Source organism: Montipora foliosa, chromosome 3, assembly GCF_036669935.1.
Source record: "Montipora foliosa isolate CH-2021 chromosome 3, ASM3666993v2, whole genome shotgun sequence".
NCBI classification, from domain to species: Eukaryota; Metazoa; Cnidaria; class Anthozoa; order Scleractinia; family Acroporidae; genus Montipora; species Montipora foliosa.
Genome location: NC_090871.1, coordinates 28,413,290 through 28,435,789, shown reverse-complemented (window position 1 = coordinate 28,435,789; position 22,500 = coordinate 28,413,290). Strand labels below are relative to the sequence as shown.

Sequence of the window (22,500 nt, the reverse complement as noted above, 5' to 3'; positions counted from 1 at the left end):
CGTTTTGACCTTTTTCTTTGAAAAGATGTTGCTCATGTTACAGGTATAAGTTTTGAAATCCTCGTTGTTTGTTGCCTTTGAAGGTCTGCTTTCGTTTCTGCGTGTTGATTATAGATACAGTAGCCTTATCTTAAATTAGAAGAGAACGTAGTAGAGGGCCGCAAGTTAGATAACTGTTAGAGTTAACAGATTACCCTCTGTAAATAAAGTTTATTGTATTGTATTGTATTGTAAAATTCTTATAAGAAACGATTTAGAAATACATGAAACAAGAAATATAAGTGAAAGAAACCGACGTTTCGGTGCATCTTGCGCCATTATCAAGGTTATAAAGATAAAATGCGGTTTGTAAAAAGGCTACGTTAGAACGAATTTGCATAAAAGAGTGCCAAGCTAATTACATGAATACTTTAGCACGAAGAGAATCCAACTGTACATTCAATGCTGGTTTAAGATATTGAATACACAGCATTTCATTAACAAGGCAGTCAAATTTGTTCGTGCATTTCTTGATTACATTGAAGCGTGCTAAGAAATTGTTCGGAACAGCAGTGTTATGATCTTTGCAATAATGCCTGTAAATAGATGACGCCTTTTGACGGTGTCCCTCAACGCGCGTGTGAAGGTGGCACTTTGTGTACCCGACATAACCTGCATCGCACAGGTCACACTTGAATAAATAAACAACGCATTGCTGGGTTACGATGTTAGGCTTGGGCTCACGCAAGCTTAGATCTTGTTTAAGCTTGCGGCTAGTAAACACGGGTTGAATGGTCTTCTGCACCTTGCTACTAAGATCTCTAAGTTGTCGTTTGACAGACGCTGCAGCATCCTGATCTTTATAGGGGATAACTATCCGGATGGCGTCATCGGTATGCTGTTTAGGTTGGTCCACTGCGACTCTCGAGGTGATAAACCTGTTGATGACGGAATCAATAAGGTGATTCGGATACCTCAGCTTACGGAAAACTTCTCTCAGACGTTCACACTCTTCTGAAAAATGCGCCCAAGATGATGATAGCCGGTGCGCACGATCAAGCATTGTGACGAGCAAGCCATGCTTGTAGCGGCTGTCCACATGGCTATGATAGTGCAGGAGTAGCCCTGTGTTTGTCGGCTTGACGTAAACCTTTGTTTCAACACATGGTGCGCGATTTAAAAGCTGTACCCCAAGGAAAGGGAGCATCCCATTTTTCTCTACCTCCATAGTGAAGCTCACGGCGCTATGGGCGTGGTTCAGAGTATCCAAAAATTGTGTAGCCGCTGCCAGATCCGGCATCCTGACTAGAGTGTCATCTACGTAGCGGCGGTAAAATTCTGGGAGTTTTCCTTGACTTTTTAGGGACCCTTCAATAGAGCAAATAAATACATTAGCCAAAAGGGGTCCAAGGGGAGATCCCATAGCTACTCCATCGGTCTGTTCGTATAGGGCCCCGTCGAACTGAAACAGCTGCCTCTCGTTGATCTCGTTGATCTTCCGCACGTTGCTACAAAGGGGCAGCTGTTTCAGTTCGACGGGGCCCTATACGAACAGACCGATGGAGTAGCTATGGGATCTCCCCTTGGACCCCTTTTGGCTAATGTATTTATTTGCTCTATTGAAGGGTCCCTAAAAAGTCAAGGAAAACTCCCAGAATTTTACCGCCGCTACGTAGATGACACTCTAGTCAGGATGCCGGATCTGGCAGCGGCTACACAATTTTTGGATACTCTGAACCACGCCCATAGCGCCGTGAGCTTCACTATGGAGGTAGAGAAAAATGGGATGCTCCCTTTCCTTGGGGTACAGCTTTTAAATCGCGCACCATGTGTTGAAACAAAGGTTTACGTCAAGCCGACAAACACAGGGCTACTCCTGCACTATCATAGCCATGTGGACAGCCGCTACAAGCATGGCTTGCTCGTCACAATGCTTGATCGTGCGCACCGGCTATCATCATCTTGGGTGCATTTTTCAGAAGAGTGTGAACGTCTGAGAGAAGTTTTCCGTAAGCTGAGGTATAGGCCATTCTATAGGCCATTCTATAGGCCATTCTCCAATGAAGCGTCATAGCCATTTGTAAGGTACAATTTACAGATGTTGGATCTTATGAGACGATATTTAATTTACAATAGATACAAGAACTGGCCAGTCCTCCCCTTTCCTAACAAAATTAGATAAACTTGTCAGCTGACCACCATTTAGCAGTTTATAAAATACATGACATTCGGAAAGAGCGGCTTTAAGAAAATTAGTAATATCCACGCTTCAGCCAGTTCATCGTTACTTTATAAGCATATTGTGGTTCACCTGATTTCTAATTGATGCCATTGTTTTCCTTTTAGGAGCCGTGGTCTGATGTCACGGAGGTCACTGCATCATTTAAATCTATTGATATTTTGGTGATAAGGAGTATTAAGGTAAATGGAATGAAGTCCGTTCGAAAAGTTGCTGAAGTTTCTGTGAGTGAAGTTCAACTGAATGCATCGTTTGCGGAAAGTCAGCGAATTGATGGATCTCTTGGGGGCTTTAGAATCTCTGACCTCACTCCTGAAGGCTCTTTGCACCGCTCGGTTTGTACTTGTGGAAGTCTGTCCACGGGAGATCTGTCCTTGAGGCAGCCATCATTTTTGTGGTCAGTACCGGAGGATATGCAAGATGGCCCAAATGATCAAAGAGCTTTTACATTTACACTTCTCATTCCAAAGAAAGGTGGAAAGTGCCCAGGGCTTATCGTTGAGCCATCCAACGACAGCAATGTTGATATTGCGGAAATAACGAGAAACATTCAGTTAAATGTACATGTGGCATCTGCTCAATATACCCACACTCACAGGTTCCTTTCGGAGCTTTTGTTGTCTGCAGGGGATTATGCTGTTTATGCAGCACAGTTCGGAGAGAGCTTGCGTCAGGCTGCTAGCAGTGTGGCCATGGGACTTGTTAGCAAGAAAAGAGCCCTGGCAGAAGGGCTTGATTACTTGTCCTCTTCGTTTGCAAAAAGCGGTGGGCAAGATGAAAGAAGCTTGGGAAGTCGCCAAGGCAGTTTGTTCTTCGAAAATGACGGTAACATTCTCCTGGATAGCTGTGATTTCGTTGACAATGTTCCTCTTCAAACAAATCGAAGAGTTTACTGTTGTATCACAGTAGACTCACCTGTTGTGCATTTGCCGAAGTCTTCGTCTAGCACAGAGGTGCTTGTGGCTCATTTGGGTAAGATTACAATCAGAAACACACACTTGATGGAAGTTATGGAAACGGAAAGTGATACCGGACATCTGACCACCGTTCAATTTGATACTGATCGATTGTTCGTTGAAATCAAAGACATGAGTCTGTACTGCTCATTAGCAGAACTCGCATCATCAGGGAGAACTTCCTTTTCATCAAATGACCGGTCATTTACGGGCAAAAATGTCATCAATTCGTCAAAACCTTCGAGCTCTCACATTCTTCACAATACAACGTTTGAGCTTATCATTGATCGTCGTTCTGAAGATGTTGGTCAGTTAGGATTCCCCATGAACTTTAAAAAACCTACAATTCAGATTTCTGGCAAAGTTGCAACTCCTTTCCAACTGGAGCTTTCCACGTACTCGTATCGCCAATTACTAGAGACAATTGACAGTATTGGTGGAAGCAATGAGAAGATGCATGTTCCGCCACCTGCAGGAATGCAGTTACCATCACTGGCAACTCCTTCCTTATCGCCAAGCACTCTTTCTCCAAGGTAGGTGAGACCATGGCCTGGTGAAACAGTCGATATTTTCACATCACGTAATTGTGTGCATCACAGGTAGGAAACAGACAAAGCAAATAAATATGTCGTTTTGGGTCATGAAAGAAGGCATAGTGTATTACAACAGAAGTTTGATGACTTTGTTTGGAGAAAAGTCTTCTTTGCAGGTTTGCAAAGAGTCTTTTTTTGGCAACGTTCGTATCATTGATGTTTGGATAACATTGTTGCACCAACTTGCAGCTTTAACCTCAAATGGTTTACCCCTCTGAGATATTAATATTCTTAAACCTTTGCGAAGATGATTTCTTTTGTCATTTTCTATTCAAATTTTACTTTTAATGAACCGTAAAACATTCAAAACCAGAAATTATTTGATCCACGACGAGATGCTGAGAAGAATGGAACTATTTTTTGAGAAGTTTTTCAAAATTGGAATGCAAAGCAGTTCAATATTGAATCTCAGAGGAAGAAGATTTGGTTATCTTTGTTTCTTCAATGCAGCCCAGTAAAAGCAAACTCCGCTCAAAACGAAAAAAGCAAACTGTATGATTCATGGGAAATAGTTTTTTCTCATTTGCTGAAGATATTATGATGTTCGGTTTTTAGCTACAATAATTCAAGTAAACCAGACTATAGAATTGTAGATCATGCAGAATTCACGGGTGCTTAGTTTTGTCAAACCCAAGGACAGGTTCGTCTGACATCTGTATGTTTCCACGAAGCGGTTTTTTTCTGAGGCACTTCTTATTCTTTTGCAGCTCATCGACTGCCAATTTGGAAGCTTGCATCCCAGACAAAGTGTTGCCTGACAAGCGAGTGTCCTTTGTTCCCAATGTGAAATTTGGAGAAAGTGTTTCCAAAGATCTCGATGATGAATCAACCAATGACTTTGAACTCGAATCTGAGGATGCCACTCCAGTGCGAGCACTCTTCGAAATACCACATTTGAGCATCAAGCTTTGTGGAGAACTCAACAAAGTTGAACTTGAATTCGTGGACATCGTGTTTTACGACTTCTCTCTGAGTTATGAGCATACCAGACCAACTGTGACTTTAGTTGATGTCTCTCTTGGTGGGCTTATTGTTGAAGATCTACTTCAAGAATCAGAATCCCCTTATCGTAATCTCATCTCTTCTTCAGCTCCTCGTCAATATCGTTTGGAACGTTCGCTTTCCGCGTACCCTTCAAGTCTTTCCTCGTCTTGTCCTGTTGTGTCTGACGCTGGGTTAAATCAAAGATTCTCTTCGTCTTTACCACACGTTCTTTCCCTCTCTCCCAGGCAAGCTACATATCGTTCACTTGCTCCGTTACGTCCTCTTTTAAAGAATGACAAGTCTTCTTCCATGCCTTCGGTTTTTCTTCCCACAGAGAGTGCTGGATCTCTAGATGATACATCATCGGGTGCTGCCTTGATAGAAAGCAAGGAAAGTAACCTTGTGCATGTTAAAGTTCTCTTGATTGACAAGAAAGATGAGGAATTCACCACGAAATACACTTCGGTAAGAGCCGTGTGCTTTATTATTTAAAGGACTCGTTGTTTTCAGGTCTTCATGTACGTTCAAGGGACGAGAGTTTGCTGTTATATGAAAATGGTGTATTCGTTGATAAATATTTGCTGTTATTAAATTCTGACGTCTGGCGTGGTTGTCACAGGACGAAAAAAAATTAGGGACGTTAATTCCCTCAACGTTAAGGCTAGGGACATTATTCTCATTGTTTTTGAATAACATTCAATTTAAATTGATTTGAAGAGATTAGAAGTAGGCTAAAGAAAAGATGATGAAAGGTGTTCAGAACCTTTGGTAAAGTAAAGCAAAAGTGCAGAACCTTTTTTTATATATATTATTATATTTTTACATACGGTTGTATTTCAAGAATTTTGCTTGGGTCCTAAAAACAGATAGCAATATTATTGAACAATAGCTTAAACGGCATTAATAAACCCACCTTAAAAGCGACAATCAGATCCGACTTTTGATCAAGAGGAGCATCATCCACATGCAACTGCTGGACCTTGTCTTTTCCTGGTCATCACATGTGTACTGTTTTTCAAATTGACAGGTGAACCGCTTCATTGAAGTACACTTCAACTCCCTGGAAGCAAATCTAAATCTGCAAACGTGGGTAATTGTGTTAGAGTTCTTTGGAATTGGAGCGCCTCCACAGCCTGGCACTTCCGAGCCAACAAGTCCCGTTGCTGCGTCTTCTACTTCAGTTAACTGGGATACTTCCTACCAGTCTGACTCCAATATGGAAGGTAAGTGTCAGTTATTGTACTTAAGGTCCTCTCAGTGTTAAGTGTGATAACCAGTCCACTGTTTTGAGATCCTCATGATACTTCTTCAAATTCGGTTATGGCGTTAGCAGTAAAGCACTTTCAATTCCACGAAAATATTGATAATACTATATGGTGTTAAGTGCCATATGAAACCCTGGTTATTATCTTCGATTTTCAGTGAAAAAAAAAAAAAGTTCCTGGCCTTGAGAACCGGTAATTATTGGTTACCATGATAGCAATAATGGAGTACTTCAAAGCATTCCTAATATTGGTGAACGTTACTCTTATTAAATATTTAAGACCAGCAATTGGACATTTTGGATGTTAACTAACAACCAGACAAAAGTTTAAATACTTGCAAATATTCGTAATATGCTGGAGGTAATTGAGGGCCCTATTTCTACCTTAAGGCTTTAATTGAACTGCGAGTAGAGATCGTACTAGTAATACAAAATTGTCTTCTTACCTTCAATTTTCAATGGTCCACTTGTGTGAACGCTATTTATACTGTAGGTAAGTAGTTCTATTGTAAATCCTGTCACGTATGATTTTGATGTTTTTTGGGAGCATTCTAGTGTAGATGCCTGCTAGGGCAGCAGCTGCAACCTCGTTTCCAGGGTCTCTCTTCTGGAGGCAAAGAAGAGAGACCCTGGGAACGAGGTTGCAGCAGCTGAATTTGCATGTCACGTCCTAGGAGTGGGAAGTGGGGTAGTTTTGCCGATGGAGGTCACCCTTCTCTATCCCAACTGTTTGTTTAAGTCCCAGCTTTGGTATGTGCCAATACATCATTTTCAATTCCACTAAGGCGAGTCCAAATGGGAAGTTTCTGTTATTAAATTACTTGAGATTAATTAAACTAGAGCGGTTTTGAAATGAGTGTCGTAAAACCAAAACCATAGTAATTACTTTAAGCAATCAAAAAGGACGGAAACAATCCAGAAAGCCAATCAAAACTCGAAGTAATTACACGTAGCCGACACAAAAGGCGGGAAAATATGCACGCGCGAGCCACAATTGGTTTTGGTTTCACTTCTGATTGGTTGAAAAAGTGGCGCGAAAACTTTGAACCAATCACTGAGTGAAGTAGATGCAAAACCAAAGTAATTAGCTAATTACTTTCGACACTCAATTGAAAACTGCTCTAATTTGAGGTCTTGGTTAAGAAATTAGAAATCAAATATCACATTTCAAAACTAAAGGCAAGAGAGCGAATGCTTGTGCCCCATGACAATTATTTGAAATTTAAATTCATATTTTGCCAAAGCTCCGAAGGTGATTTTTAATATGTTGTTCCCGTGACCGCGTGGTCCACTTTCACGCTAACTGACAAAAAAGGTGTCGTCCTTGAACCAACCACACAGTATGACTCAGAACTAATAATAGATTTCAAATAATTTTTATCGGAATGGGGCTATTTATGGGGGATTTTGCTCTCCCACCTGACATACGTATTCCTGTGTATTTGAAGTTGTGGACAACGCAGAGGAGGATAGTGTGAACACAGATGTCAAGTTCCAAGTGTCAGCGTTGACTTTGATATTGAGCAAGAAAAGGTACCCCATCGCCAGAGTCAAGGCTTTTGGGCTTTTTACGCACATAAACATGCATGATGGAAACTTTGCGGCTGAAGGAAAACTCTCCAGTTTATCAGTGACAGATATGTCCCCACACGGAAATTTGTATCGGGAAAAGTAAGTGTTGATTGACTCCCAAAGTCTGCATAGTTAAAAAGCAAAGGACTTCTTTGAAGCTAAATGGATAGTGTCGCCTCTCGTAAATGCTTAATGCTTAAGTTTTAATAATATTCATTCAATTTCTATATGTGACGTATGTAACACTAATTGATATGTTATTTACATTATATTTTGTTAACAGTTAGTTCTAGTTTGTCGTAATATCAATTGTACTTGAATTGTTAGTGTTAATTAGTTGTATTATATTATTAGTATTAGTAATATTAGTTCTAATATTATAATTATGTAGGTGGGTAACTAATCTACTGTATTAATATCAATTTGTTTTTTAATATTAAAATAAAAAATTTTGGACTGTTATGGCATATTTTTGAGACAGAAACAGGGCAGTTTACACTCGTTCACAGAACAGTTACAGATGGTCATTACAAGGGTTATAACACGGAATATGAGTTATGTCTACATGTACCTGCAATAACATATGGGCTAATCGAGAGTTAGATTTGAAAAAGAAAACAATTAAATTGAAATTAAAATGCACAACTCAAAAAGTTAAAAGAAAAGAACGCGATCTGACTACAATGAAATATTCCCAATTCAAGGGCTAGCCCAGTCACATATGGGTCAATCAACTGTGGACGCTTACAGAACACTATGAAAATTTGCGTAAGGAAAATTCCGCGTAACCCCCTAGGATTATCTTTCCAACTTTCAATCCAATTCAATCTTTGCTATCTACTGCTGCACTTCGTTTGAAATAATGGTTGATATTCTGATCTGAAGGCTCCTTGGATGTTTAAAATGGCGCCTCCAGGTGCTTAATATTTAAGTCTTAAATCATCGTTGAGATTCTCATTCAAAACCTACAACAAGGAACAACCAAAATGCATTCACTCCTAAAACATTTGCTTCCTCTTCACTAGATACCTTGTAGAATTAGCAGTATATTTGGGAACTCGAGGGATTTTTGTTGCTGTTACTGTTCATAAGAGTTCTCGTCGGGGAGGACGAGACATTGACATGTGGTTGTGCCTCACGACAGGCATCAAGGAAAAGAAATGAAAGTAACATTTTTTTGCATCCATCAGATTTATAACGTTTGGAGAGGAAGCTCTGAGTTTTGATTTCTTCAAGTATGGTACACCAGATCCTCACTTGCAAAGGGAAAATGACATGCGCCTTACATTGCGCATGTCATCTGTGCAATATGTGCATACCAAGCGATTTCAGACCGAGTTGGTTGCCTTCTTTCAGCATTATTTGCAACTGCAGGAGGTGCTGGGAAGGATGAGAGCTGTTTCTGAGGGAAATGAGGTATGTTACAGACCGAGATTTCAGACTGCGGTATCAATTGATTCACTGCGTTCAACGCCTGAAGTTTGTTCAATGGCTTATCTCCCAGGAGGTTGCTGTAACTTAGTGGTGGTCCATTCGAATTATTTTAATCATCTTTTTATGATTTTTTGATCCCTTTTTAATCAACTATAAAACAGCTGTCTTGTTTTACCTGAATATAGAGAGATCAGTGACATGCAATCACTTTATGGTAGATAGCTCACAATCAAGAGTAGTTCTTGAAATTATGTATCACATTGCTGAAGAAATTAGCATGTTATCTCTATTTCCAAACTTCAACAACCCCAACCCCAGACAAAATAAGAATATTGATCCCTGAAAATTTTGGGGGAACGGGTCGTGCGAGGTTCTGGCTTAGGCAAATGCTGCATAGTGAGTGTTGAGAAAGAATGTCCGTGTCTTGTAAGTCCTTGAACCAAAAGCGAATTGTAAGAACACTGCAATTACGTGCTTAATAATATACACGAAAAAATTAGTCAGTTCTGATTGGCTAAAAAAGCAGTGCAGTTTTGCTTTAACACAGTGCAAAAACGTGTAACATTAGTGCAAATTTGTAATGCAGGGCAAATAAAAATGTATTTTGATTGGTTTATTAGAAATGTGAATTAGCGAATTAAATATTTTGTTTTGAAATCAAACTCGAGCCCTGGGTGGCGTAATTTTTTCCTGATTGCGTGATACGCGTGCGTTTCTTCTGCTTAACCATCTCGAATTTTATCATGTATATTAACAAGAAATCACATGATGTTCTCGTGCAATTTGGAATAAATAGGCACTTGTGAATTTTTTCAATGGCTACAAATTTCTTTGAAAAAAAATTATTTGTGCTTATATATTCCAAACTGCATGTGATTACCTATACTAACAATAATTTTGTTCAATAAGATTTCGTGGTTTCTCATACTGACATCTTCACTCATACTAGCAGGTCGGTTGCATAATTGGCTTCTATCATTCCCATCTTGTCCTGAGGAGAAGATTTCATAAAGGACAGTAATTTGCTTACAGGTCTCATGGATGTTCTCAAGAGGCACTAGAGTGGCACTTGACATCAAGGCTGGTAACCCAGTTATCCTTGTGCCTCGCTCGGCCAAGTCTTCTCACATGCTGGTGGCTGACCTTGGTAACCTCACAGTAGGCAATGAATTCCTTTGGCAAGGGTCTTCTGGTACGCTTGGATATTCCAACGCCAGGCCAAGAGCACAATCTCAAAATGAGTTTGGTAAGTTTTTCGGAGACAATTGCCATCTTGCCACTATCTTGTCATAAAAGACTTCAAGCAGGGACACTGACTTACGTTAAACATTATCTTTTCGATTACCGCTTGGTCACTTCATAGAATGGTTCTTAATCAAAAAAAATAAAACATCAATTTAGACAAAAATGCGGTGAACGAGCAGAAGCCATTCCCTTCTGTCTATAAGACATTATTGAAGCCCTAGGGGAAAAGTAACTTCTTATTTTAGTTTTAGCATATTACTGTCGAACAGCATATTTTCGTCACTCTGATGAAGACCGCAGTTGCAGTCGAAAATTCAGTTTTTAATAATTTTTATCTAGATCAGTTTCAACGTTTTTATAAACACTTTTTATCATAAAAACAAAAAGGTCATTGGGTAGTGCTCATATTCTCCACGCATCTTTTTCTTCGGACGCACGGTAAAGACGTACCAAAATGTATTTGGACTACCGGAACCACCATTAAATCTGTAAAGAAGGACTACAATGCTTTCATCATGAATGTTAGGTGTAGTGGAGCGTTCTCCTCCTCCTCAGTTCTCCTGTTCTACTCATCTAGCATGACTGGCATCTGGATATCTGGGTGCTGGGTTGTGGGGTTTACCAGCACGATGAGTTTATCACTGTCTGTGGATCGGTGGTCTTAGTTAGGGCCACTGCACTTCCAAGGTGTCTTTGTAGCTATCTTCTTATCTTCTTAGCTACAATCCTGGCCAAAAAGTTAACGGGACAAAACACAAAATGGCATTGCCAGTGTACATTTTTATTTTACACATCTATAACCAGTCGCCATAACCTTATTCAAGCTCTCTCTCTGTCATTTTTAGAAACCCCCACCCCCTCCCCTCGCAATGTTTATGGCAACTTGGATCCTTTGGACTTTACTTTTGTTTCATTTGTCCAGGTTCTAACCGCTCTCAACACATCTGCTTGCTTGAAAGCATGCACATTGAATTGGTGGACATGGATTTATTTACAGCTGTGAGAGTAGCTACTACTAATCAACCAGCAACTTCAGAATTCTCCTACAAAAGCCAGGTGCAGTGTTTTAATACTGGAACCTCTGACTCTGAATTTTTTTGTAGAATAGTGTTTTGAAATCCTCTAGCAATTCAAATTAAAATGATGGTTCGGGAAACTCGAGTGGAAGAAGGTGGTGACCAAATGGGATTTTGCAATATTGTTTATTTGAATGTTGTCCGTGTAGGACTTAAATGTCAACAGAAATATCCATTTTAAGTAGTCTTTTTTCCCGTATGATCCATCGCTGAGAGTTGGCCCTTGTAATGTGAATGGACCCACAGAAGGACCTCAGTGTTGGGATTGGACCCCGGATAAGATCACTGTTGCTCTAACGACGTATTTATGAGGTCAGACAGGAGCAGGCTGTGGGTATTCAATCATTGCAAGTAACGAGAAGAGGTGCAGAAATCCATAATGTGAATTACTGATCCTTCTTTTGGCCTTTGCTCGCGCTTTTATTTAAGTTAAGAGTGCGGGCCCCGACAATTAATGGCCAACCGGTTGGGTGTGATGATAAACACAACGCCTCTGACTGGTCCGCACAAAGGATTACTTGTGATGTATAAATGCAAAACCATAGCGAAAATTGCGAAAAACAGTCAATACCTTAAAGTTATGGGTTGCATTTTATTGCATATCAAAACTTTTGCTCATGCATTCTGATGCCACTGATAAAGACGTTTAAGATGTGCCACTCTGAAATGTGTATAATGCTGGTGCATTACAGGGTTTGAAATTGCTAAAGGAGAAATGTAGATTGAACCTGACCGTCGAACGCAACTTGGACTGGGCATTTAGTAGAGCTGGTAAGCATTGCTTCATGTATTGACCACAGATCTCATATAATAGGGTTTTTTTTTTCAAGCAGTTCTGCTAAATATTCAGCTTGTCGTCAAAGCTTGCGGGAATGAAGCAAAGGGAATTTATCCCTTGGTTTCTTTGTATCGTTTTAACTTTAAGCCATTGGTAGATGGAATCTTTCGGTGCATTGTTTTGTATGACAGTAGTTAAATCAGTGGCGATTCCGCAAATAGGGCTACAGTGATATAAAATTATATTTAAAAATAAGGAAAGTGACTTAAATAAAAGGAAGAAGCCATTTAGCCATGTGTCGTACATTTTTTGGACTGACAATTAATTTCCATTTTATTCTATCGCGAGCAACGGAAGTTTGCCATTTAAATAATTTCAGGGATACGGTATAGTTCGAGAAAACAAATAGTTAAAATTGTTGGAGGGTCTCTACACTAAACGATTTGCATTTAATATCAAAAGCGATAGCTTTTTCGTATGAACACAAAGTTGAAGCACAATAAAGTGATGCTCAATTTCACTTGCCCTTCTTCTTCTTCTTCTTCTTCTTCATATTTTAGTCCCAGACTTCAATTTTGCTGGCCGTTTGTCTTCAGTTTGTGCATCGTTGGATTATTCTCAATATTGTTTCATTCTTGGGATGCTTGGAGAAAATTTGGGTGAGCCACTTGAGGAATTTGAGAGACCATCCTCTGTCATCCAAGATCCTCTGGGAAAGGTAAATCGTTTGACTTCGTTTTTCCTTCCTCAAGCTTCAGATATCGTCTCGTTACCTAATATACATGATGTGAATTTGCTGAGTGCCCGGAGAAAAACCCTCCTAGTAACATTGAGATTGACTGAAACTCAGCCCACATAAGACCTAGGATGAGATCCCGCGAGTCCGAAGAGGTGGCGAGTCTTACCACAGGGCCATCCTTACTCCCCCTCTGCTCTGGTACCTTCATTTTAGAACCTGCCGTGACGTACTTTTGTTTGTGACTGACCAAGTGATAAAATTTATTCCTTGAAGCCCCCAGAGACAGAGGAAGTGTGGACAAGTTTGCGAATGAGGATTGATCTTGTCAATGTGAGCGTGGAATTGCTTCCTGTTCAACTGTTTGAGCGCCCAGAGCAGAGTGGCGACCTGAGCCACCTGCCCTCCCTGGCCAAGGTAGACTTCATTAAATCCAAGTTTGAGTTCGAGTCATTTTCTGATTGGTCAAAGACAATTGATTTGGTGTCCCAGGAGGTCATCTTTGAAGATACCCGACAGAAAGGTAATCAACTTCATGTCTTCATAACATGCTGTGTTTAGTAATACTGTGGCACTTGCGAGCGTAATTACGTTTATAATTTGCTTCTGTACATTCACTGTAAGAAAAAGGCTTTTTCATTGTTCCTCTCAGCCAATTTTCTTCAAATTGAATTCAAGAGTGAAATTGCTGTGATGGTATTAAACTTTCTCTCCTAATGAAGACCTTTTACTTGGGGCCTTGCCCTGAAAAGAAAATCCAGGCTTTTGAGTATCTGTACATGTATTTTGTCTGCTGTGGCTTATGTGGCCTTATTGTGAGTGGGTTCCAAAAGATTTTATGGAAAAAAAAAGATTGTGAGGTGCGATCTTCACTTGTAACTTTTTATCAATGGTATTTAATTTCAGTGCTTATAAAACTTAATGATGAATTTTCCATTTGCATCTTGCAATTTATGTATCACAATCTCTGCTTGTTCCTAAGCGCCCATTATTTTGTATACTTACCTCAGTAGAGTGGGATTGTTGAGGCAAAGGCTGTCAATCTGAAACGAAAAGAAATATTTAATACTTTAGTACTGCCACGACCTCGGGCCAATATTCCCCAGTACGGCCCTCGCGCTCGGTTAGTAAGCGGTTATTATTATATCTCTCAGATAGTACGTGCATTATGATTGGCTAAATTAGCGGGCCGTATTGTACAGTATGGCCAGCTAAATTTGAAATTTTGGTAGAACTTTCTCTAGCAAGTTTTTCATGAGCTTTTAAACTTGTAAAACTGTTTGAATCTTGCAAGCAACTGTTTTTTCAAAAAGCGAAGAAGATTTATTCGTTGTTCGGGTTTTGGCGCCGCAATCGTTGTGGCAGTTGAACCTCCTTCCGCTTGAGTTCAACTAGTTTCCTCTTCCGCGCACCTGATAACCTCAAAGATATAATGAATATCTTAGTAATCTTTTTTTCTCGGTCGGTGCTGAAAAGTACGGATCCGATGACGGTTCCGAACCTACACACTTGTCGCAAAGAGCAGGGCATGTAGTTCCCGGTGTTGTGGTCTGTCTTCTGTGGTGTATCATGGTTGGGAGGGTAAATGCTCGGAGAAATTAGCTACACCAACCTACTCTAAAAATCCGAGGGTAAATAAAAATGTATGATATAATATGATGTTTTATTACTATTGTTTCCGGTGCTGTTTAACAGTTTTACCTGTCTTGCAAGGTGTGGATCTGGACGATTTGGAGTCGTGTATCTTCACTGAAGTTCTATTACCAAGACGATCACAAGCGGAATCAGCCCAAGAATATGAAGAGTCTCTCCAGTTTGAAGTTCATTACAGAGACACAACCAAGAAGACTCTGTTGACTTTCCTTTTCAATCACAGTCGCATCATGCTCATTACAGACTACCTTCTAGATTTGTACAACTTTATCATGTGTCAGATGTTTAAGCCCAACACAGGTACGCCAATGGACTGTTTACCTTCGTGATATTCATTCGAATGAAACTCGCTAACAGGACGTTGAACCAAGGTTTTAGGTGATTTTTGAAGAGTACGTGATAGACGCGACGTGAACGGGAGATAACGTTTGGCTTTTGATATCAATCCATAGGCGTACTATGGGTAAATTCCTTACAGTTATCGAATTTCCGATTTTGTTTCTGACTTTTGGAATAAAAGTGCGATGAAATATGATAATAAATGGTCTGTCTTTCTTATTAATTGAATTATCGATTTTACTCATAATTTGACGATAAACAACGGCGATAAGAGATTTTTTTTATAACATTAAGAAAGTTAGAAAACGACGACGACGTTTCGACGTTCAACTAACGTCATTCTCAAGTCAAAAAGTGAGACTTGGTAAGAATGTTAAATACTAGATAAAAACAATCGTTGATTAAAAACGGATAAAAGTGTTAAGAATGTTATTTTAAACAAAACGTTTTCACGGGTGGAATCGGCCTGGGTGTTGGAGATTAAAAAGACAATAGTTGCTTTTATGATTTTTTTTTTACAATTCCAGATTCATCTCCAAAAGAAGAGATGCCACTTCATACCCAAGAAGATCCCAGTCCAATCAAGATATATGAAACTCCGCCACCATCTGCATCAGGAGTAGCGAGCAGATGCGAAGTACCACCACAGCCTCAGGTTCTTTGAAGAATTGTGCCTTTGTTTTGTTTCATAAATTGGTTTGAAGTCGTAAAATCAATTCCAGTGTAATTACTTTGGCTTGTCAGGATCGGCAGATCTCTCGTTACGAAGCGCGTTGGCGCACTTTCATCCATAAATATACGTTTTTTGATGCACAACCTATTTTGATATCCAACGCGAAGTGTCCTTTTACGTCTAAGCATTTACTACCTATTTCTAGCAATAGAGAGCTATAGATTCTAGGACGAGAACGACTACGAGTACCAAATTTTCTCATAGAACAACAGCAAGCAAGCGCAAACCAGCGTCATTTTGGCGGGAAAAACGTGTTACCGTAGTCATTTCAGTACGAGGTTTTGCAAAAATGTCGTCGTGTCAAAACAAGTCAACAACACGGTAGCAGTTTTGGCATTTTTTGATCAGCAAAAAGGCCCACGTAACAGCAGTAAGAATAACTGAGCAACCTATACTGCTAACAAAGAGTAAGATTAATCGTACGGGTTGTAAATCTCCTTAGTATTTTCGCTAAAAACAAACAGTTAAAACTTGTACTCGTTCTCGTCCTCGTCCTAGAATGTAAAGGTCCCTAATAAGGTCATTGTATGGGCCAGCGTTATGTTTTTTTGTGGGGGGAGGGGGGGGGGGGGGGGTAAGTTCAACTGGTTATCCTAACTTGAGGAGTAGAGTTAAGGGGACACTTTCGTGACATTCATTTTCTGAATCATTTCCGGAACCGAGTGATGTTGAAGTTGGAGAGAAGAGCGAGGGTCAACTCTTTGACGGTTATCAAAATCGTTGTCCATTACAATACAATTTCGGGACGTAAGTGAGAATAGGTGCACCATAACGCAAGGCAAATATGGGTAAACTTGCAAACAAGTCAAATTTTTTGCCTTTAATCAACTGAGATAGTGGCATGCGATTTTTTTGACCAATCAATCAATCAATCAATCACTCAATCATTTTTTTAACCAATCATCAGTCATAGAGCATGGTAATGCATAAAGGAAAAGCAATATCACGATATGGTTTTCGTTTGATCGTAAGTGATGTATCGGTAGTTGGAAGCGAAATGAAAGAATTGCTTTCAACTCCCGGGCTCAATACTCGATTCGATTGTAGCGCCATACTCTCCTGATTACAACAGTCACTCTCACTCTAGCCTTAGTTTAGAGACTGACTGAGAAGCCTGGTGTCCAAAACCTCGACAATGGCAATGCGAATACTTTTTTAGCACTTTGACTCGATAGGTAATTTCCTAAAGTACGCAAAACAAGAGCTTTCAAACTCGTTGTTTTCGGTATTGACGTTTCATCAAGAGAGACCTCTTGCTTTTGATGTCTTGGATGTTAACAGTTTTGATTAAGTTCGCTCCGACGGAAGTGGTTTTTTTCCTGGTCTTTCCTGTTCTCATGAATGTCTTTGCTTTTTCACGCGGCGGTTTTTATCGACATTTCGTCATCTCTTTGTCTCAGGCCGCAAAAACTTTCGAGATGAAGCTGAATATTTCAGGAACAGAGCTTGTTGTTTTAGAGAACGTGAAGACGTTGGACACGCATGCTGTTGTCCTGAAGGTTTGTAACTGAAAATGGGAAACGATTTTTGAGTCCATATTAACTAACACTGTCAATTTCACTGTTTTGATTGGCTAAATCCTGTTGTAAAAAGACCTTCCCATAAAGGTGTTTCGAGACATTTAGAAGTACAGGGGGACATACATTGTACTCATCCACTGAATACTATTAATAGGGAATACTTTTCGTTCGAGATGAAATAATATAATTATGGGATTTTATTGGCTCTTTAATTTGCGCAAGATCGCCTATACAAGTGTTGCCTTTTTCTAGGCCATTAGTAGTATGGGGGGAGACGAGGTCTTCTTGTCTACTAAATGCCAACGTCAAGGAAAAATATGTTTCGTTCGAGATGAAATATGAGGTTTAAATGGCTTTTAAGTGCACGCGAAATTGAAACAAAAGTGAAGCTAAGTGCCGCAGCAGTGGTATTGGAAGTTTTATTATCAGTGGCACAAGAGTGGAAGGGTTTGTGGTCATCTTAATTAAGGACGGTGCCTACTAATTCAAAGGTATTTGCGGGGTTTACTGAATATGCGGGAAAAGCAGATCTTAACAAGTGACATTGAGATCCAAAAAGAAAATTAGGGGTAACCAAGCATTTTTCGACGATATTTATTCAACAATATTTGTAAAAAGCTATAAAATACAAAGCAATGTATGGCGTTCTTTTCCAAATTGAAACTTAATTATCTCTGAAAAATGCATGGTTACCCCCAATTTTCATTTTTGGATACCAAGAGCACTTGCTAAGTTCTGCTTTCTCCGAATACTTTTGAGCCGCGCAAAAATATTCCTGTGTTAATAAGCACCGCCGATAGGAAATCCGAGTGTCTCGAGATGCGCAGAACGTATGCGCAATAACAATAGTAGGCACCGTCCTTAAGGCAGTGGATGAGCTATAAAGCCCTTTCAGTGACAGGCAGGGACGAGGCAGCTTCAAAGGGTGCATGAAGTTGGGGAGCAGTTATGCTGCAACGCAGAGAACGCGTGTACCTTCCACCGATGTAACCTTAGCTTGATCTCAGAGCTTAATGAAAACGTAGGTTGGTTGGTTTGCGGTTAGTAATGAAACTAAAGCTGGAGAACTCAGTCGCAAATTAGAATCGAATCCGACCCTTTGTCCTCAGGTAACATCTGTATTGGCTTGGCGGCCCCACCTTCACACTCAGAAGTGGCTTTCCTGCAGCGTCCAAAGCCTGGAAATGTTCTCATGTGTGTTGTCCTGTGAAGAAGAGACAGCTCTGTCGATCATAGATCCTACATCAGCACTGATTGAACTGAACAATGCCAGGAGACCTAAAGGAAGGAAAACTACTGGGCTATTAGACATTGCTGAGGAGCTGCTACCCAGCCTGGAGGTGAGTCGAAAAAACTGTGAAGAATTGTCCTTGCTTGCTTTTCGTTTTCTGCTCGTTGCTTATTTGTTTGTTTGTATGTTGTGTGCTTTTTTTCCGTTTTTTTGCCCGATTTCTTAGACATTAAAGTTCCTGTTTCAAATACATTTGATCTACAGATAATGTCATGTTGGTAATCAAATCCTCCCGTAGTTTACCACAATCAACAATCTATTGTTAATTATGGCGAACTCTGTTTTGTTTATTTTTTGTAAAGGAGGTGGTGGCCAACTCTAAAGCGTATGCTACTTTGGCCGCCACACACATCTTGTATTGTAATGGCACTGTTCCATGCAATCTTCCTTGCAATGTCTCGCAATTTGTTGCGACAAAAGTTCTCACGTCGCAAAGCAAGTTACTTCATGGGTGTTACACTAGGCATCGTTTCTTGCAACTTGTGTCGTTTTCTATGATCAGATGAAATGAAAGGAACATTTGCATTGGCTGGTGCCGCAAACCGTTGTGAAAACAAGTTGCAGGACAGATGTTACTCTACGCAGTGACTGAAAAATTCGTTGCAACATTGCCTGAAGCGTTGCGGAAAGTAGACTCAATTCTATTTTCCGTAACGGTTTCTGCAACTTGTCTCGCAACGCTTTTGGCTGTTATTACATTTGGCAATGTTTCGTGCAACTTGTTTCGCCATGGCATTGCGAGACAAATCGCTCGAAAAATTGCAGCGTATAACAGCGCCTTAATAACTGTAATTTACTTTAGCTGCTGTAGTTATTTATTCCATAGAACCTAACTTTCTTAACTTTTTATCAATACACTTTTTTTCGGAAATAGTGTGAAGGAAAATGAACCATGAATCATAATCCTTTCCGTTGACGTTAAAAATATACGAAATTTGTTTATTTTGAATTTACATCAGCCTAATATTCAAGCGAGTCTGAGGCCTGGTTTGTACGTCACATAATCGCTTTATGTGTTCAATGTTTTAATAGACCAAATCGTTTAACTCAGTGTTGTATCCAATTCAGATCTCCCGTGGTTGAGATTCTTTGAGTATTGTATTTGCATTATAATGTAGCATTCACATTTAAAGGGGCTTTGCCACGCAAAATGATGTTATTTCATTACACCCAAAATGCCGTCATTTCATTACGCTCAAAATGCCCAAAACGTAGAATGAAACATTGCAATAACCACTTAAAACTGTCGAACAACACAAAACAAATACAGCAAAAGGAAAGAGAATCATGGGTGGACGCGAATGGACAAGATTGAAAACGGAATGCATTTGGGTAAATCTTTAAAAAAATCGGCCCGACCTTTCTTAAGTTTATGGCAAATAGCCTGGAATCCCTGGGTAAAGGTCGTTTTTGCTCAGAATCATCTTGCTTGTGATGTAACGATAATTTTATCAGTAAAGGAATTCCACATTACCGTTTTCGAGTATTACACTGGTGAGTAACGAAAGATTTCCCTTAAACACCCTAAAATAACGTGACAGAGCCCCTTTAAATGACATGAAAATATATGGAGCGGAAATACCTGGAACAAAATGTTTTATTCCCGAAGGGTTTGAATTGGGTACAACATTAAAGTTCACACCTAAACAAAAGACACCATCTCGAGGCTCTGGGGAATAAACGCATACAAATCCTTTATTTATTCCCCAGAGCCTCGAGAGGATGCCTTTTGTTTAGGATTGAATTTTAATATATCGAAATTGGTCTATTGAAGATCGTTTCAGCAATTCGAAAAACAACATCAACAACCGTAATTCGTCCACTTCCCTCCAAAAACAATGAAGAACCCGGATCTTCCCTAATTCCCGGAATAAGCGTAGAGGCTAAAGAAAGAAGAGTTGTGTGGTTGGTAGCATGGCGTGTAAGTGGAAGCACTGTTTACATCGAAACGAGTTGGTCTCCATCCTTGTTTCCGTTTATACCTCAGGTTTATGGAACGCACAAGCAACTGACTAATGGTCTACTGGTGACACCATTGTGGCCGTGCACATCTCTCACCAAGTTCAAATACAGTTGATTAATTAACGCTCTTTCACTGATTTCAGGTAACTGTCCAGGGCCCACTGACCATGCGAGTCTCGTACAATGACTACAAGCTGTACCTAAGCATCTTGGAATCAGTTTCCAAGCAACTGAACAGGGCTATTAAGAGTGAAGTCATCTCAGGTTCGAAAGATGAGATTCCGAAGCACGACTTTGATGGTGAGACGACAGTGTTTTTTAAATATGGCGCCTACGTGCCTTGAAAACCCTTGGATTTCGAGAACCCTTTCCATTCCCCTTCAGTAAAGTCCTTGGAAATCTTTTTGAAATTCATTTCGCTCCTTAAAAGTGCCTTAACTTCCGCGTAGGTTGTCGAAATCTCAGTCACGATAAATTTACGGAGGAAAAACAGGAAGTGTTTTACCAATTATTCAATATCTGTATGTTTTAATGGTGGTTTTTCATCATTCTGCATGGCATTTTGTTCAATTTTCTTCGTTAAAATACACAATTGAACATGCGTTGCAAAACTGCAACTCATCAGTCACTTAATGCCATAAGCAGCAGTCCTTCTTAGTACTACACTCGCCCAAGCAGTTGCACCTGATCGAGTTATTTTATGATTTTGAGATGAATTGTTTTTAAAGCCAGTTTTACCAAAAGAGGTAAATCACTCGAAATTTCAAGGAATCATAATGCTGGTCTTGAAAACACCCCTTAGGCAGATATTGACGACTCCAATCCAGCTTGTCCCATTATTTTAAATGCCATGCCGCCATGCTGGGGTCCCCAAACAAATGGCGGCCTTGCATGTTGGTCTCCTGATCCAATCCTCCGTGAATTGAACTTTATTATTATGCAAACGTTTTCTTTGTTTTCGTTGAAAAACATTGCTGTTGATCACGCGAGTGCAGATTAATAGTTGCATTCTCTTTCATTTTTCAGCCATGTCAGTTAAGCGCCTTCAGGAGCTGGGATTTAAAGAATCAGATTGTATCAAAGCACTTCAAGCCACGTCTGGTCGACTGGAGGCCTCTGCTACGTGGCTGCTTGAGAATGCTACACCAATTCACATTGCGAACACGGTGCAACAACAAGAAGGGCTTCAAGGCTGGCAGTTTGCCGGTTTTGAGGTGAAGGGACTTCACTCCATAGGGAGTTGACTACCTGTTAGAAAGTTTATAAAGCTCATGTGCATCCGTTGTTTTTACAAACACAAAAGAATCACCTTGAAAAAAAATGTGAAAACAGTAGACATAAAACAACCTTTTTCCAGCCTGCTATGAAGTGTTTGGAACTCGGTGGCGTAATAATCTCTTTCCTGACCTTGGGAACTCTTCCTCGTAGTCATGCTTAGAAATTTTGATTCAATAGTAAACACTAATGGCTTTTATCTTTTTGCTTTATTAACCATGTCGTTGGTTCTTTTGAGAGCGTATAATTTATCTATTTGTGATGCATGCAGGAAGTTAATGACAGAAACCTTCAAGTTGGGTGTTTTGACCCACTTCGGCTCCGGCACTATCCACACTTGCCAAGTGAATACTTGCACAACTTTATATCCGTACACTAGTTATTGCCAGTGCAATTTTTTTTAAGCAAGTAACAAGTATACTTCACTAACCTGATCAGCATATTCAAAAATGTTGTAATGCACGCTTTATAGGTGTACGTAAATGGATTGTGTGAATTTGGTTGCTGTCGTATAGGTACATGCTGGGACTGTTTGTGTTTGCTTGATTGATGACTGTGGTGATAGCGACATACCGCTTATGGAATTCAGCGCACAGCGTGAGTTAGCTTATTTTTCTCCAAATATACATACAATCGTAGAAACTCTTGTTAACTCGAATTTTCGGGTGGCTGGTAAGCGGGTAGGTTCACACTAACATAGTAACTAGTGCTTAAGTACACTTGAGCCCTACTTCAGATGTGAACGGGTTTAAGTTCAGTGTAAGTAGCCTGCTTTGTGGCCATGGGAACGCATTTCCTTTAAAAAAGCCGGAGTGCAGTCTCAAGTCTAGTTCAGACCATCCTTACGAGCTTATCTATGTACTATCAAAAC

General features: G+C 40.0%; 2 protein-coding genes across 2 annotated transcripts in view; one reads left to right on the top strand and one right to left on the bottom strand.

Annotated features, from left to right (window-relative positions):
• LOC137997245 (lysophospholipid acyltransferase 5-like) overlaps window positions 1-22,500 on the bottom strand; it is a 288,814-nt gene that overhangs the window by 142,770 nt on the left and 123,544 nt on the right. The window lies entirely within an intron of this gene.
• LOC137995518 (intermembrane lipid transfer protein VPS13D-like) overlaps window positions 1-22,500 on the top strand; it is a 147,994-nt gene that overhangs the window by 70,601 nt on the left and 54,893 nt on the right. The window contains exons 37-53 of the mRNA XM_068841053.1: window positions 2,326-3,707; window positions 4,475-5,216; window positions 5,779-5,974; window positions 7,464-7,686; window positions 8,778-9,003; window positions 10,054-10,267; window positions 11,189-11,322; window positions 12,035-12,113; window positions 12,681-12,838; window positions 13,133-13,379; window positions 14,570-14,809; window positions 15,376-15,503; window positions 16,982-17,080; window positions 18,211-18,441; window positions 20,498-20,654; window positions 21,381-21,568; window positions 22,145-22,226. Of these exons, the coding sequence (XP_068697154.1) occupies window positions 2,326-3,707; window positions 4,475-5,216; window positions 5,779-5,974; window positions 7,464-7,686; window positions 8,778-9,003; window positions 10,054-10,267; window positions 11,189-11,322; window positions 12,035-12,113; window positions 12,681-12,838; window positions 13,133-13,379; window positions 14,570-14,809; window positions 15,376-15,503; window positions 16,982-17,080; window positions 18,211-18,441; window positions 20,498-20,654; window positions 21,381-21,568; window positions 22,145-22,226 (4,726 nt within the window). The remainder of the gene's footprint in view (window positions 1-2,325; window positions 3,708-4,474; window positions 5,217-5,778; window positions 5,975-7,463; window positions 7,687-8,777; window positions 9,004-10,053; window positions 10,268-11,188; window positions 11,323-12,034; window positions 12,114-12,680; window positions 12,839-13,132; window positions 13,380-14,569; window positions 14,810-15,375; window positions 15,504-16,981; window positions 17,081-18,210; window positions 18,442-20,497; window positions 20,655-21,380; window positions 21,569-22,144; window positions 22,227-22,500) is intronic.